Raw genomic sequence first — 14,311 nt, forward strand, 5'->3', positions numbered from 1 at the left:
AGGACAATATGTAAACATAACAGTAGGTAACTCTATACATTTTACATACACTATAGTACAGTTTCTATTTAAAAATGTTTAAACTACAGTTCGCCCCTCAGTATATTTTACAGTTATTTGTATTTTATGGAAAAATATGTGAAATATACATTCTGAAGTACTGTATATTTTACCGTAAGTTATGTTTATTATATTGAATAATTTGTAAAATATACAGCTCAAATTACCGTATATTGTACAGTAAGATATATTTAATATATCGAGGAATATGTGAAATATACAGTCTGAGGTACTGTATATTTTACGGGTAGTCACGTTTATTACATTGTAGAATGTGTGAAATATACAGTTTTAAGTATTGTATAATTTACGGGTTCATATGTGTATTATATTGAAGAATGTGTAATATATACAGTTGGAAGTACTGCATATTTGACGGGTAGTCACGTTTATTACATTGCAGAATATTGTTAAGGAATTATGAGATGGTGTCTAAGTTTAACAGTGAAGAACCCTGTGATCTTGTTCTCAACCGCACTCGTACCCGTGAAACTAATCAACCACCCTAGGCATGGACATTAGGCCCGGTCTCTAGGGATTGAATCGTTTGAGCACGAAGGCGTCGGTACTCTCCGCCTTATCGCCATTTACACTGGCTATTTATATCGAGTGAGAGCGCAGCGGGGGGGGGGGGTCGGAACAGGGCACACAATATATAAAAAAATATATTTACAAAGGTTATTTATATTTACAGGTAATAGGTCTAAATGTTATTTTTATCTTAACAATATGTAAAATATACAGTTGGAAGTACTGCATATTTGACGGGTAGTCATGTTTATTATATTGCAGAATGTGTGAAATATACAGTTGGAAGTATTGTATAATTTACGGGTACTCATGTTTATTATATTGAATAATGTGTAAAATATACAGTTGGAAGTACTGTTTTAGTAAAGACAAAGCTACGGTTCTAAACTTCTAATCGGTGGGCATTATTCTGATTTCCATGTTTATAGTTTGACTTATACTTCGTACGCAAGGTGGCCAACCCTGTTCGCACGGCCTCGTAGTGACTTAGAAGCCCAACTTAAATAGGATAAATTATAGTAAAATCCCAATTTGTAACGTTTTCGAAAGGAAAATCCTACGGATAATATAAGATCTTTGGGCCAAAAAAAACCCTAGGCGAAATACCAAAGTGTGGAAAATATATACCCTGATGCCAAGATCGACCTCAAAATGCCAAGATCCTGGATAAATGCCAAGGAGTGGCAACATTGTTCGAGAGTTTGAAGAAACGAAGTTCTACGATCTAAGAATTACATTTTTCCTGCAAAGACTATTAATACGCTTCGCTAACTAGACAGACGTCGCCCTACAAAAAAATTGTTGCCCCATTAGAAACACGGGAGAAGCTTCTGACCAGCCGTTAGAGGCGCCAGTAGTAGCACTGCTGAAGTGCAGAACAAACGTCGACCATCGTATGCGGTAGAGTCCGACGCCGAAAATAAAAGAAAATTAATCGTTATGTCGATCAGTACAAAAAGGTCAACAAAAGTACAATAAGTTCCTTCTTTTGCCTGGAATTCAGCAACTTAAATCATTAGCGTATCACAGCAATAATTCAAATATTGATGATTAAAGAGTGACGAAAACGTCATTGAATAAAATATTAGAGATTTTTTTATACTGCGTAACAGGAATGTACCCTCGGAGAGATAAAAATTAGTACCTTAAAGGGAGTACGTAGTTCCATGATTATGGTGGATCAACGAGTTGCGCATTTCTACCACCAGGTTTAACAAAGCTAGGAGTGTTTGGTGCTAGTTACCTAAGAACGAGTTTTAGCAGACGATTTTGGGATTTAAGTGAGCGCTTATAATAATAAATGTAACGTTCCACCCAGTAGCGTAGCCGGGATTTAATTTCGGAGGGGGCACACAATGGAAACAAATAAAATACATAAATTGTATATACACGTGCCACCTGTGCCCCCCTAACTACGCCACTACTTCCAACTGAATAGTTTATTATTATTTGGTAAAAGTAAGATTATACTTTTACCTTTAAAATATATTTTTATTATAAAAACATACTGTCATTAAAAAATAGCGTTGCGAAAATAAACTTATGGTGTTATGTAATAAATGTGATCTAAAATATTTAAAATTGATTTTTCATTAAAAGTTATCGTTATGAACTTGTGAATTTTTCCCTTCAAACATGTATATTTTAGCTTCCCATATATGTAAAACATACAGTTTTCAATTACAGAAAACGTATTTACTACATCAAACTGTACTTTTAACGTAAGCTAACTTACTTAGCGAAAGCATTATATTTATGTTAATTTTGCAATGTGCACTGACAAATTCACAGACATTTTCCCTGTAATTTATACAGATTTAAAGTGTGCTAAAGGTTATTACGTACCTCTTCGGTACTTTTTACGGTAAATACCTTTCTTAAAGAATACACGTTATTCCTGTAAATATTATCTTTAAAAAAATACCAAAACCCGGTAATATTTACAGGACTATTCTGTCAACGTGTTGCATCATATTTTCATGTAAAAATGTTCTGTTAAAACTACGGTTTTTTTTTCTCAGTGAACGTCTATTGATACCTCATAGTTTTAAATAGGAAATGCTTAAAAGACTCCATTATTGTCATCTGGGCCCCGATTCTACTATTCGTAAAGCGCGGGACACAATTTACTGGCCAAGTATAGAGGCGGACATCAAGGAATATATATCAAAATGTGGAGCTTGCAATACATTCCTGACGAGATATCGAAAAGAGACCCTATTGTCGTTTGAGATTCCAGTACGACCATGGCAGATGGTAGGCCAGAATGTCTTTACGTATTAGTTGAATAAAGATAATTATTTGGTTACTGTCGATTATTATAGCAATTATTGGGAAGTGGACAAGCTACCTAACCTCACTTCACGAACTCTCATTAATTCCTCCAAGGCTCATTTTGCTAGACATGGAGCTCCACAGATATAAGTGACAGATAATGAACCAAAGTTTGTAAGTGAGGAATTTCATAAATTTGCAAAATCCTGGGGTTTTGTCCACATAACCACATCACCGTATTCTAGTCAGGCTAACGGTAAATCTGAGTCAGCAGTAAAAATCGTAAAAAAAATTACTTAATAAAGCTTGTTACTCTAAACAAGATATACAGCTCGCTATTTTGGATTGGAGAAATACCCCTCAAAATGACAGCTCAATTCCGGCTCCGAAACATTTTTCGCGCAGAACTCAAACATTAATACCCCTATCGCTAGCTCACCTCCAACCTCGGGTTATTCGAAATGTTCCCACAAGTATAGCGGCTCGTCAAGAAAAGATGCAAAAATATTTTAACAGAGGCGCTCATAATCTGGACGACCTGGTACAAGGTCAAGCCGTAAAGATGGACCCCTTTAAGTCCCATACCCCATGGATTCCCGGTACAGTTGTAAAGAAGATGGGGATACGATCGTACCTTATTCGTTCCACAACAGAACAGGACAATTATATAGAAGAAATCGGCGTCATTTACATTATTTGGCTGACACGTCAAATACTTCTGCCTTGTCCATCCAGTACAGTACCACGCACCTTCATTAATATCAGGCTCCATACCTGTTGATCAAAAAGTGATGACATCAAAGAACACACATCAAGATACTTCACTGTTGCCAAATTTACGTCCCCGCTCAAAGATAACTAAACCATCTCGTTATAGTTCTTATTAATGTATTATTTCTCATAATCTCCTTAAAATTTAAGAAGATATAATGTAAAATTTAAGTTTTTTTTAAAGAGGGGATATGTTGATATGTTTGTATGTGTTAACCCTGAGATGGCGCCACTTCCCTAACCTGGCCTCAAACCAATCAGCTATCCTTCTCTCTCTCCCCTCATCACATTGACATGTAACGATCAACAGTGAACGTCCACAATAAATACCCTTTAATAATATTACTGTTGGGATTTATTACATAACTATAAACATTTGCAATGGACAAATTTCAAAATTACGACACTACGGTTTCAGATTTAGACGTCACATTGCTCAACGAAGTAAGAGGATGAGATAAAGCAAGTTTATCTACTCTCTTTTAACACTAACATGCAGGGCCGTAACCAGGGGGGGTGCCACACGGGCCGTGCCCTACCTGGAATTTGAAGTGCCCTACCTAGAATTTTTAGATGAAATTGAAATCTGAGGAAAGTGCCCTACCCAGACATTTTGGTGATCATTAAAGTTTTTCAGTTGTACACATTTTTATTTTTATTTTTTCGTTAAAAAATTAGCAATTATTAATATAAACAAATAAAATTATAAAAAAAAATATAAACTAAAATTTTCAATATTTGACGAACCATCGCAACCATAGTCTATATATCTCTCTTCATCATTACACCTGATATAAAAAGATATTTCTATCGTGTGAGTTAAACGGTGTGTACCTACCCCACTCGAAAAGTTAAGATTATGAACTTGCAGTAAATCTAATACAAACGGGGCGCTCGTCACAGACATAGCTGCCCACCAAGACTTGGTTTCGCGCTCAGTGTCACCAAACGTTTTGTTTGGCCTTAGTCTCGTCTCGGTCTCACAATAATTTCCCCAAAAACACGAGACTTCGTCTCGGGATCATAGTTTTTTCTTAACTACGAGAGCTCGTCTCGAACTCATTAATTTTTTTAAACACGAGAGCTCGTCTCGGTTTCATATTATTTTTCTTCCAAACACAAGAGCTCGTCTCGAACTCATTCCTCTCCATAAACATTGGTGCTTTGTATCGGGCTCATACTTATTTCCTTATTTTACCCAAAAATTGTTACACTTTTACCCCAAAAATGTTCCAATTTACCGAAACTTTATGAAATTTTCCTAAACGTGGTCCAAATTACCCATTTCGTGATTTTCAAATTTAAAAAAAAATTCGTGGCTAAGACCCTGTGAAACCGAGAAAATCCCATGCTTTTTTAAATGGAGATTTTTTAGTTTTAAGTGATCAAAAACATTTTCGGTTGCCATGGCAAATCGAATGGGTAGTGCAGTGTTTCCTTTTGGGAAATTTCATATCTCATATAGGTCTGAATTACGGCCGACTTTTAAGAAAATCGGAAATAAACACCTCGGGTACTCTCCTTTGTTAGTGTAAGACAAGCCCGTTCAGCTTGGGTTACAGTCTCTGATTGACTGCCCATCGCACATTGGATGACAGATTAAAACATTACAATTTTCATCAATAGGCCTTTTCATAAATTATTTCTACGTGCTTTCACTGTTTTTTCTACGTCACCCACCACCAATTTCGCTCAAACTTAACAAAAGGTTGGCTGTACGTTTTGCATTTTCCGGTAAAAATTTCCCAAAACATTTTACGCGGAGCTCGGGTTAGGCTCAGTGACTTCGGAATTCAAACTGATTTTAATTTATTTTTGATACTAATTGAGTGAATTATTATTGCAATATTTATATCAACTCTGTGAAAGTATTGTTCATATATTAATTAGCTAATATTTTATGATAAACAACAATCTTTACCCGATTCACTACTGTGGCTGTCAATGAAATGTTAAGCCTTAGTTCACAAGACTATAAACATAACTGTTAAACATCATCGAAACCGTGCAAATTTTTTTGTTATTTTAAATATTTAAATTCCCTCCTATTATGATATAACAAATTTATTAAAATGACTGGGATTAATTTTAATCCGCCGTGTTTTGTTAATACTTACACTCGGCAGCAGACGACATACCAAGCTCAAGAATCGAGCGAGGGTAAAAACAAGTAGTAATATATATAACGTTGATCTAAACAGTTTTCCTTCCCCGTAACGAACATTTTATGGAAAGGTCTATTTAAAAATAAACATTGCAGAGCGCCTCGCTCGTTCATACTACGCCACTAAAAACAGTGCCCTACTAGTGCCCTACTCAAATTTTTGGGTTGGTTACGGCGCTGCTAACATGTCATTTCGATAAGCGTAATATGAGATTTGAGATCGACCAGAATCATGGAGGAAGAGAGAGGAGGCTTTATGAATAACCTTTTTACCACGGGAGCTTGATGCCAACTCCCACAGGGTAGGAGAGTGGGGGCTGACAAAAAAAGGGATCAGCACCCGTCAACTTTCACGACCTGGCTGCGCGTTCTCTAGTTGGCTCCCTCTATTTTTGTTGAAATTGTTGGCCGTTGTGAAATTACACCGAGTACGCCTAAACACTAAAAGAGGGCGCCAGTGGCGTACCTAGGGGGTGGTGGCGGGAGGGGCGGTCCGCCCCGGGCGGCACTTTCTAGGGGCGGCATTTTTCACTCAAGAAAAAAATTCGTATTTTTAGTAATGGTTAACGTTTAGTCTTTTCTCGTAGTGAGCAGGCCCGGATTTAAGGGTAGGCATCCTAGGCACGTGCCTAGGGGCGCCCACAAAAATTAAAAAAACAATTCCAAGGGATTGCCCGTTGTTAAATTACACCGAGTACGCCTAAACACTAAAAGAGGGCGCCAAATAGGCAACGCGTGAGACGACATGAAAACCGACGGATGCTGATCCCCTTTTTTGTCAGCCCCCACTCTCCTACCCTGTGGGAGTTGGCATCAAGCTCCCGGGGTAAAAAGGTTATTCATAAAGCCTCCTCTCTCTTCCTCCATGCCAGAATCGACGGATAGTACTTTTAATTTTTCTAAATTTTAAAGATCAAGAGTTAATGGTCTTCGGAGAAACAGCGCTATCAGTATCAGGCAAAGGCTTCCCAGATGGCCAAAGCCCAAGGTTCTGGCCAAAGACTATATATGCTGTCGCTAAGAATTTATATAGTCTTTGCAGATAGCTAAGAAATATTAAAGTGTTGCCAGATTCAGATTATTTTTCAAATAAACCGTCCATGCACGCATACACTCTGACAGCTCCCTCACGGACTTTATTATCAACATGTGAAACCATAAGTCTATAATATTTTGTACCATAAGTTTGTCACTTTGGGGAATATTTTTCTGCATGAGAGCTAGTAACGAAGTGACGTCATCACAAGAAGAAAATCTCCCTTAGCGAGGCGCTGTCAAAGGCTACGTGTGACGCGTTAGCAAGCGGACGCAAAACGGCAACGAAGCCCGTAATGCAGTCTGTCTTGTGAATAGCTCTCAGTAAAACTTTTGCATGTTAAGAATAGGTAGTGTCACACTTATATAAAATATTATACACTTATGGTGTAACCTAATCACTCTTAAGTGTGCCATAAAAGCATTGTTCACGGGATATCACCTAAAGGGAGTATAGACTTAGTAAGGATGGTTACACCCATTTAAATTACGTCACTTCCATCTCCGTGACAAAAAGTCATCACATTTATAGAAGGGAAACGAATTTGGAATTCCTCGCGCGTTTCCGGCTTCCACCATAGACAGTACAAATCCCTAATCCGTAAGGGATATATACTGTCTATGCTTCCACTCGGGCCACACGATCACGATATTTTGTTTCCATGGTAACCTTTTCGATAGCACAACGATTATAAGAATTTTCCATTTTTGAGTCCGTATGAAAATTAAGGTCTCATTGAAATTTTTTCCAATAAACATTATTCGGGAGTATGTAGAGGACATGTTGGAGAGTAAAGTAATCTGATATTATCTGAACTTCCTTGCAGTCTGCCGTTGGTCTAATAACGCAGCTGGAGGGCACATTGGCAGTTCAACTTTGACTACTGAAATAGGCGTTTAAATAAAACATCCTTCAAAGAAATCGGCAAAAAGTAATATATCCAAGTGCCAGGACCTGCAAGTTACTGTTTATATAGTGTTTGTTGAAATATTGGAAACTTTTCTCTTGTAAACAGAACGTAGTGTTTTTTCTAAACCTTAATATGACAAAAAAATACTACGTGGTTAAAAGGGAACACTTTTTTCGTACCATACTGGTGAAAAGTTTCCCTTATTTCAACAATCACTATTTATAAACGGTAACATGCAGGTCCTGACTCTCGGAAATATTAATTCTTGGGGATTTCCTGGAAGATCTTTTATTTAAGCGCCTATAATAGAGTAATACCGGCGTGACGTATGTCGACGTCACCCATGCTTTTTCCTATAGATAAAAAAATGCCCTCAAAATGGCGGGAATAGCCCAAAGCTACAGAGCGATACTACTCTATAGCCTAAAAGTCAATAATAATAGCCAATAATTGGCGATACTTGTGACCAAAATTTTAACTTTGGTACCGTTTAGGCTGAATATAAATTTGGCAATTGGATCCCAGAAAATTGGTCTTCTGCAATTTCTCATGGCTAAAGGTATTTTACGGCTTGGTGGATTGGTTCCATATTTTTACACAAAAATGCGTTAAAAAGAAATGCGATTACATTTAGTGGTTGGGATACGGTATACAGCATACTTATGGATTAAAATTCTTATCTCAATACTATTACAACAGGAATCCAGAAATTAGCTGCTCTTTTATGGAGCAACATCCCAGTATAAAATGAGATTCTCTTATCCTCATTAGCCATATGAGACACAGACTTTCAAAGCCCTTCAGGCAGACTTGGAAATATCAGCAGTCCGAAACTCTTTAAAATTTGGGACTGCTAATTATTTGTCTTCAAAAGGAGGGAAAGAGTCGGCGGGACTCCCCTAAAATAATACCATAAAAGGGAGGAAGTTGTCACAAAAATCAAAGAGAGTTCAGTAGGTGTTAAATTCAACTGTTATTCTTTATATATTATAAAACAAACATAATCTCAGGTAACTGTACAGGGACAGTCACAACAGCATTTACTATTGAAAAACAATAAGAGGGTAGGCAGTCACACTCCTAAAAAAAATCACTCGGTAGAGGACTCTAAATCCAAGGGACGCTTGTGAAAATAGTCACTATTTCCAAATCTGCCTTCTGGAGCAGTTGAAGTAACAAAAAAACTATTAAAGTACTTTAAATAAAAAAATTACTATGTAATTTAAATTTTAACTCTAAGAATTTGAATAAAAGTTTCTTTTAAAAAATACATTTCTTTTACTAATTTCACAGTACTTAATATGTAACATAGCGTTACATACCCATTGTTAATAACAATTTAAAAAAAATCATTCTAGAAAGCATAGTGCTTTTGCTTTTTTTCATTTAAAATTTTCAAAAAGCTACAGAGAAATATTTTCTCATTCCAAAAAAAATCAAAAGTTTAAAAAAAAAGGTTTAATTTTTTAACAGGGTTGAATTTAAAATTTTTTACAAGAAAAACTTTTAATAGAAAATAATGTATATTGTGAAGGAAAATAAAAATGGAAGGGATAATTATCGGGAATAAATACATTGTATATTTACATAGAGTAACAAAAGTTAACTAAAAACCAAATTGCTGATTTTCACAATTTTGAAAAATTATTTAACTGAATAATGTTTCTGTTTAACTGAATAATGTTTCTGTAGCTTTTTCAAGATCCCAGGAACACGAAGATAAGGCCACCCTTGCTTTGTGCTACAAAATGTATGTGAAATTTTTAGTATTAATTCTTGCAATAAATTACAGAGAAAAATTAACCTCATCAACACCCATATCAGCCAGCCTTCTTATTTTATGATCAAAATCGGGAAATTTAATAGGACCTAGAAATCAATTTTTTTATTAAAAACCAGACATTAACTTTTATTAACATGTCTAAAAATAACACCTCCAGCATAAGCATGAGCCCAATGTTTCGCTGTTAATTTAAACATTTCAGCATTTTCTTTGAACTGCTTAGCAACCACCGCATCTTGCGGATCATCAGGCTCAGCAGCTGCTAATAATGCTTGAAGGGATAAAAGAACAGTCCTCAATGTCATAGCAGCAGCCCTTAATTGAATAAAGCATAATATCAGTATAACAATAGAAGTGGTGATCTAGGACTAATGACTTCTAACCATTGATCTTTTAAAATGTCTAAGCAGATAGCACCGGTAACTGAACTGATATTTGGATGCCAAATTTTTGTGATGAATCGCACCTAATTAATAATTAAGTGATATTGTAAGTTTATAACGTAATAAAATGCGTATAGTTACCTTTGGAGGATTGAATGGGTAAGTTTCAGGGACTTTAATTTCCAGTGTATACGTTCCACCTTCGTAAGGTGTGTCTGGTGGACCGGCTATTTCACCCCTTAATTCTGTATAATTATCATTAACTAGTTCTACTTTAATAGCGCATCTTGCAACCTAAAATTTGAAGTTCATAAAGCAAAATCTATATAATTCCTATCAACTAAGGTAAAGGCTTAACGAACCTCTTCGCTCCTGACGACTTCTTTAAACTCTCTTTTAATTCTTTGCACCGCTATGTTAGCCATAGATTCGAAAAAAAAACATTTATCTATTCAAAATTAATTTAGAATCACGACAGCAGTATTCTACAGACAATAACCAACAACTCGCAAATAAATTTTAGATGTTTTAATCAATCAAGAAAAAATGATTGCGTCATCATTCCATTTGATAAGAAATTTAGCGCCATCTGAGAGGTTATATCAGAGATACTGACAATCAGACTTGGAAATAGTGATATTTTTTACGGGGGCCCTGCGGGCTCCCGACCCCCCTTAATTTTATTTTTATTAAGAGCCACTGGCCCAAGCGGGGGGAGGGAGGGAATGGGGGGGGGATTTAAAATTAGGTAGGGAAAATAGGAAATAACATTTATTAACTTTAAAACAAGCAAGTATATTATAATATCACACATAATCATTTGTAACGCTAGATCCCGCTCTCGTATAGGGTAGGAAAACCGAGGGGTCGAACACTTGCCATTATTTTGTACGGGATTTCGTAGAGATTTTGGCGATTTTATTATTACTTTTTGAAGTGATTTTGGTATTTCAATTTTAATTTACCATAGAGAGAGTTACAAGAGTTTGCGATTTTAGACAAAGTGTACGGGATTTTGGTAAATGTCCAACCCCTCGAGGAAAACAGTTTCAAAAACGGCGTACAAATCATCTTGGAAGAAGAAAGCTAAGGAATAGAATTGAGTATCGAAGTTCTACCCACGGTTTGATGCCAACTCCCACAAACGGGTGAATGGGGTGGGTTGAAAATATGGGGATCGCATCGAGGTAAAATTGGCACGTGACAGCAAACTAGCTTCATCGCACCATGATGCGGCCATCTAGATAACTAATATATTTTTGGCCGTTGCGGTTGCGCGCGTTATTTTCTTAGCCACAACACCTCCACAATGGCAAGATTTTAACTGTTTTTGCTGATGATTTTAAATCTAATTTAGCTATAAAGTTTATAAAATGGGTAGGTATTGTGTTTAATATCACTGTAATTTTGAAAATATATTTTTTCCTATGGAAAGAGGGCGCCAACATGGACTACGCCAAACAGCTCTATTTCTATGCTACTTCACAAATATTTTACCACGATAACCCCTTTTTTCACCCCTCTTATTCTCCCACCAGGGGGCCTATTCTGTAAATATTCGAAATCCAATTTTCGATCGAAAACTACATTTTGAACTTCGAGATCTCGACGAATGGTATTCGGTAAAGATTTCGAATAAGCATAAATCAATGCAAATTGTCGAAGTCGATCTCGACATGGTATAGGGTATCGAGATCGAATTCCCATTCGATTTCTTACAGAATCGCCCCCCTGGGGGTGGCGGAGTTCTCGCATGGGGTGTGAATCGCGCGCCTCAATTCTATTCCTTAGCTATCTTCTTCCATGAAATCATGTTCCAGAAATTTCAGTAAAATGTTTAATAAATATTTTTTAATTAAATTGAGAGCCCCGGTGATTTATTAAGAGCCATTGGCCCCAACCAAGACTCCCGCTAATTCCAAGTCTGCTGACAATATAGAGATATGAAACTCCGCCTGAAAAGCGACCCCCGGAATTTTAAAAAAATCCTGAGCGGAGCGACGCCTAACGGCCGGGAGAAAGCGTATTTTTCGAAATCCCAAACAGCGGATTTCAGACGCAAAAATTTATATACGCGTTTTGTCTTAGAAATTATCATCTTGAGGGTTTGTATCAATAAAGAAATATGCCTGGAAGTAATTGTTCTGTAAAATTTTGTAACAGTTCCAAAGAAAAGCAAAGGATATCCTTGTTTAAGTTTCCAAAAGAGAAAGAACGGTGGGAAAAATTAATTAATAGCTTTTGTTAGGCCTATCTTTAATATGTGGTTTTTCAATAAACTTTGCTCTGAGAAATGGCTGATAATGTCGGAAGAAGCTATCTTTATTTGAAAGATACGAAACATTTGCATCATAATAAAATATGCGCCCTACATTTTGAGGATTCTTGTTTTATGAATAGTAAAACCAAAAACCGACTGACATCAAACGCTATTCCAACAATATTTTCAAATGAATTTAAGCCAACAAGTAAAAATTGAGTTTTAAGTATTGTTTATTTATAAGTTAATTTAAATGAAACATATTTCCCAAGGGAATGATAATTTAGCTAGTTGCTCAAACGTAAAGGTTCCGGAGAACTTAGTAGAAAATGATATCAAGGACTATCATAAAAAAACTGGTACAATGAAATTTATACATTGGTAACGGGTCATAAGTTAAAACTCAATTTTCAAATAGAATCTATTAAACGGTCTGTAGAAATGGTGGAAGAGCCAGGGGGGCAATGCCCCTCCCTAGAATTTTACTGGGAGAGGCAACTAATGTTATTGCCCCCTCCAACATTTTTGTCAGTTGAAATCTTCGCAAAGCTCAAATTATCATTTTAAAAGCATATAAAGCTTATAGAACCTCAACTGTGTTTAAATTTCAATCTTTTCCCGCCAATGTATATAGTAGAAAAATTTACAAATGCATTTGGAAAAGCTACACTCCATTAAAAATTCAAAACCATTCTCCAGACCCCTTTTGGTTTCACTTTGCCCCCTCCAACTTCTAGAATGTTCCTACGCCCCTGAAGAGCGCAATAATAGACCTACAAAAAGGACCAGTGTTTCAGTTGCAGCAAGTTCCAGCGAATCTATATCTACAGAACAGGATTGTAAACAGTTTCATTCAAAACAACTCTATTAAATTTTAACATGATTTTCTTTATCTGTGGAAATTCCTACAATTGAAATTCAGCAGGCTACTAAACCTAATATCAAGACCAATTCCTTCTTAACATTGACTTATATAAGACCCATATAATAATTCCAGATGATTATGATGAAAGTCTTCCATCAGCAAATAATTATTATCCCAGCGCATGTTCGGAGGAAGACTTTCAAATTTGTAAAAGTTCCCTTGAAAGCCAAGGGCCTGGAAAACAAAACACACTATCTTACATTTCAGAATATGTCTTATCTCGTTGTAATAAAAACCACAATTGTGAATCATGCAAAACCAAACTTGTAGATGAAAAACAAACACTCAACCAGTCAAATATATTCGCATCATTTAAGTCTCGTGATACATCAACATTCAGTGGCTTGACAATACCAACTGAAAGATTCCAGAGCTACGTATCTGAGATCAAGGACAAGTTTGATAAACTTTTCCCAATGGTAGTACAAATGAATAAAGTCAAAGAGAGGATTACCAGAATTATTTCAAGAACAATCGATCAATCTTGGTTTATTTCAAAAGATGAGATGCATCAGCTTGTTCCATGTGTTGATTACTCGAAAGAAATAATCAATTTTTTTGTACAACTTTCCATTCGTAGTACATTGGAAAAACATAATTTTAACCACAAGTATGACAAAACCCCGAAACATCTAGATCGCAAATTACTTAAGGTTCAACATTAACAAATACTTACCAAACATTTTAGTCGTTAACCATTTTGATGACATATACTTGGATTAATAATATTCCAATTATTTATCCCAGAAATACCCTTGGATTAATTAATTAACCTCTGGCCCTGATTCAAGTAACAAAGGTCTAAAATAACATCAAAAATAGTTAATATATGAACTTTCTTAAAATAATTAAATATAATTAATTAAAAACTTACTTTTTATCTTATCTTAATAAATTATATTGAAAATCCTCTAAGCAATCGTATTTCTTTATTAAAGCTGCACATATGATTTATTGAATTTCATTCAAAACAAAACTTAAACCTACTACAAATAAACACGGGAAGAAAAAGCTTTCTCCCGGCTGATAGATGGCGCCGACGTTAACGAAAAAAAAGGGGTCGCAGCGATGTTTCATATCTCTATATTGTCAGTATCTCTGGTAATATTACAAAAAAGATCATAAAAAAATATAAAACAAGTTGGCAAGCCAAAATATACCTCTCCTCGGAAGAATGGTCCCTAGTGGTATTAATTTCTCGACACGACCCCCAA

The 14,311-nt window shown here is 35.9% G+C and overlaps 1 protein-coding gene and 1 long non-coding RNA gene across 2 annotated transcripts; both read right to left on the reverse strand.

Moving 5' to 3' along the window:
* Positions 1–9,185: 9,185 nt before the first annotated feature.
* Ubc4 (ubiquitin conjugating enzyme 4) lies at positions 9,186–10,450 on the reverse strand. The gene is made up of 6 exons (XM_090172113.1): positions 10,275–10,450; positions 10,054–10,206; positions 9,913–9,995; positions 9,681–9,844; positions 9,551–9,615; positions 9,186–9,487 (listed from the first exon to the last, which is right to left on the reverse strand). Exons 1-6 carry the CDS (start codon positions 10,335–10,337, stop codon positions 9,416–9,418), a joined length of 600 nt encoding a protein of 199 aa, XP_090028239.1. The 5' UTR covers positions 10,338–10,450; the 3' UTR covers positions 9,186–9,415.
* Positions 10,451–13,411: 2,961 nt separating this feature from the next.
* LOC149948508 (uncharacterized) lies at positions 13,412–13,822 on the reverse strand. Its single transcript, XR_016480673.1, has 3 exons — positions 13,774–13,822; positions 13,552–13,632; positions 13,412–13,478 (listed from the first exon to the last, which is right to left on the reverse strand). It is a non-coding gene; the product is annotated as an uncharacterized LOC149948508 (long non-coding RNA).
* Between the last annotated feature and the right edge of the window lie 489 nt (positions 13,823–14,311).

This window comes from Leiobunum rupestre, chromosome 4, assembly GCF_980474605.1.
Source record: "Leiobunum rupestre chromosome 4, qqLeiRupe1.1.hap1, whole genome shotgun sequence".
NCBI classification, from domain to species: domain Eukaryota; kingdom Metazoa; phylum Arthropoda; class Arachnida; order Opiliones; family Sclerosomatidae; genus Leiobunum; species Leiobunum rupestre.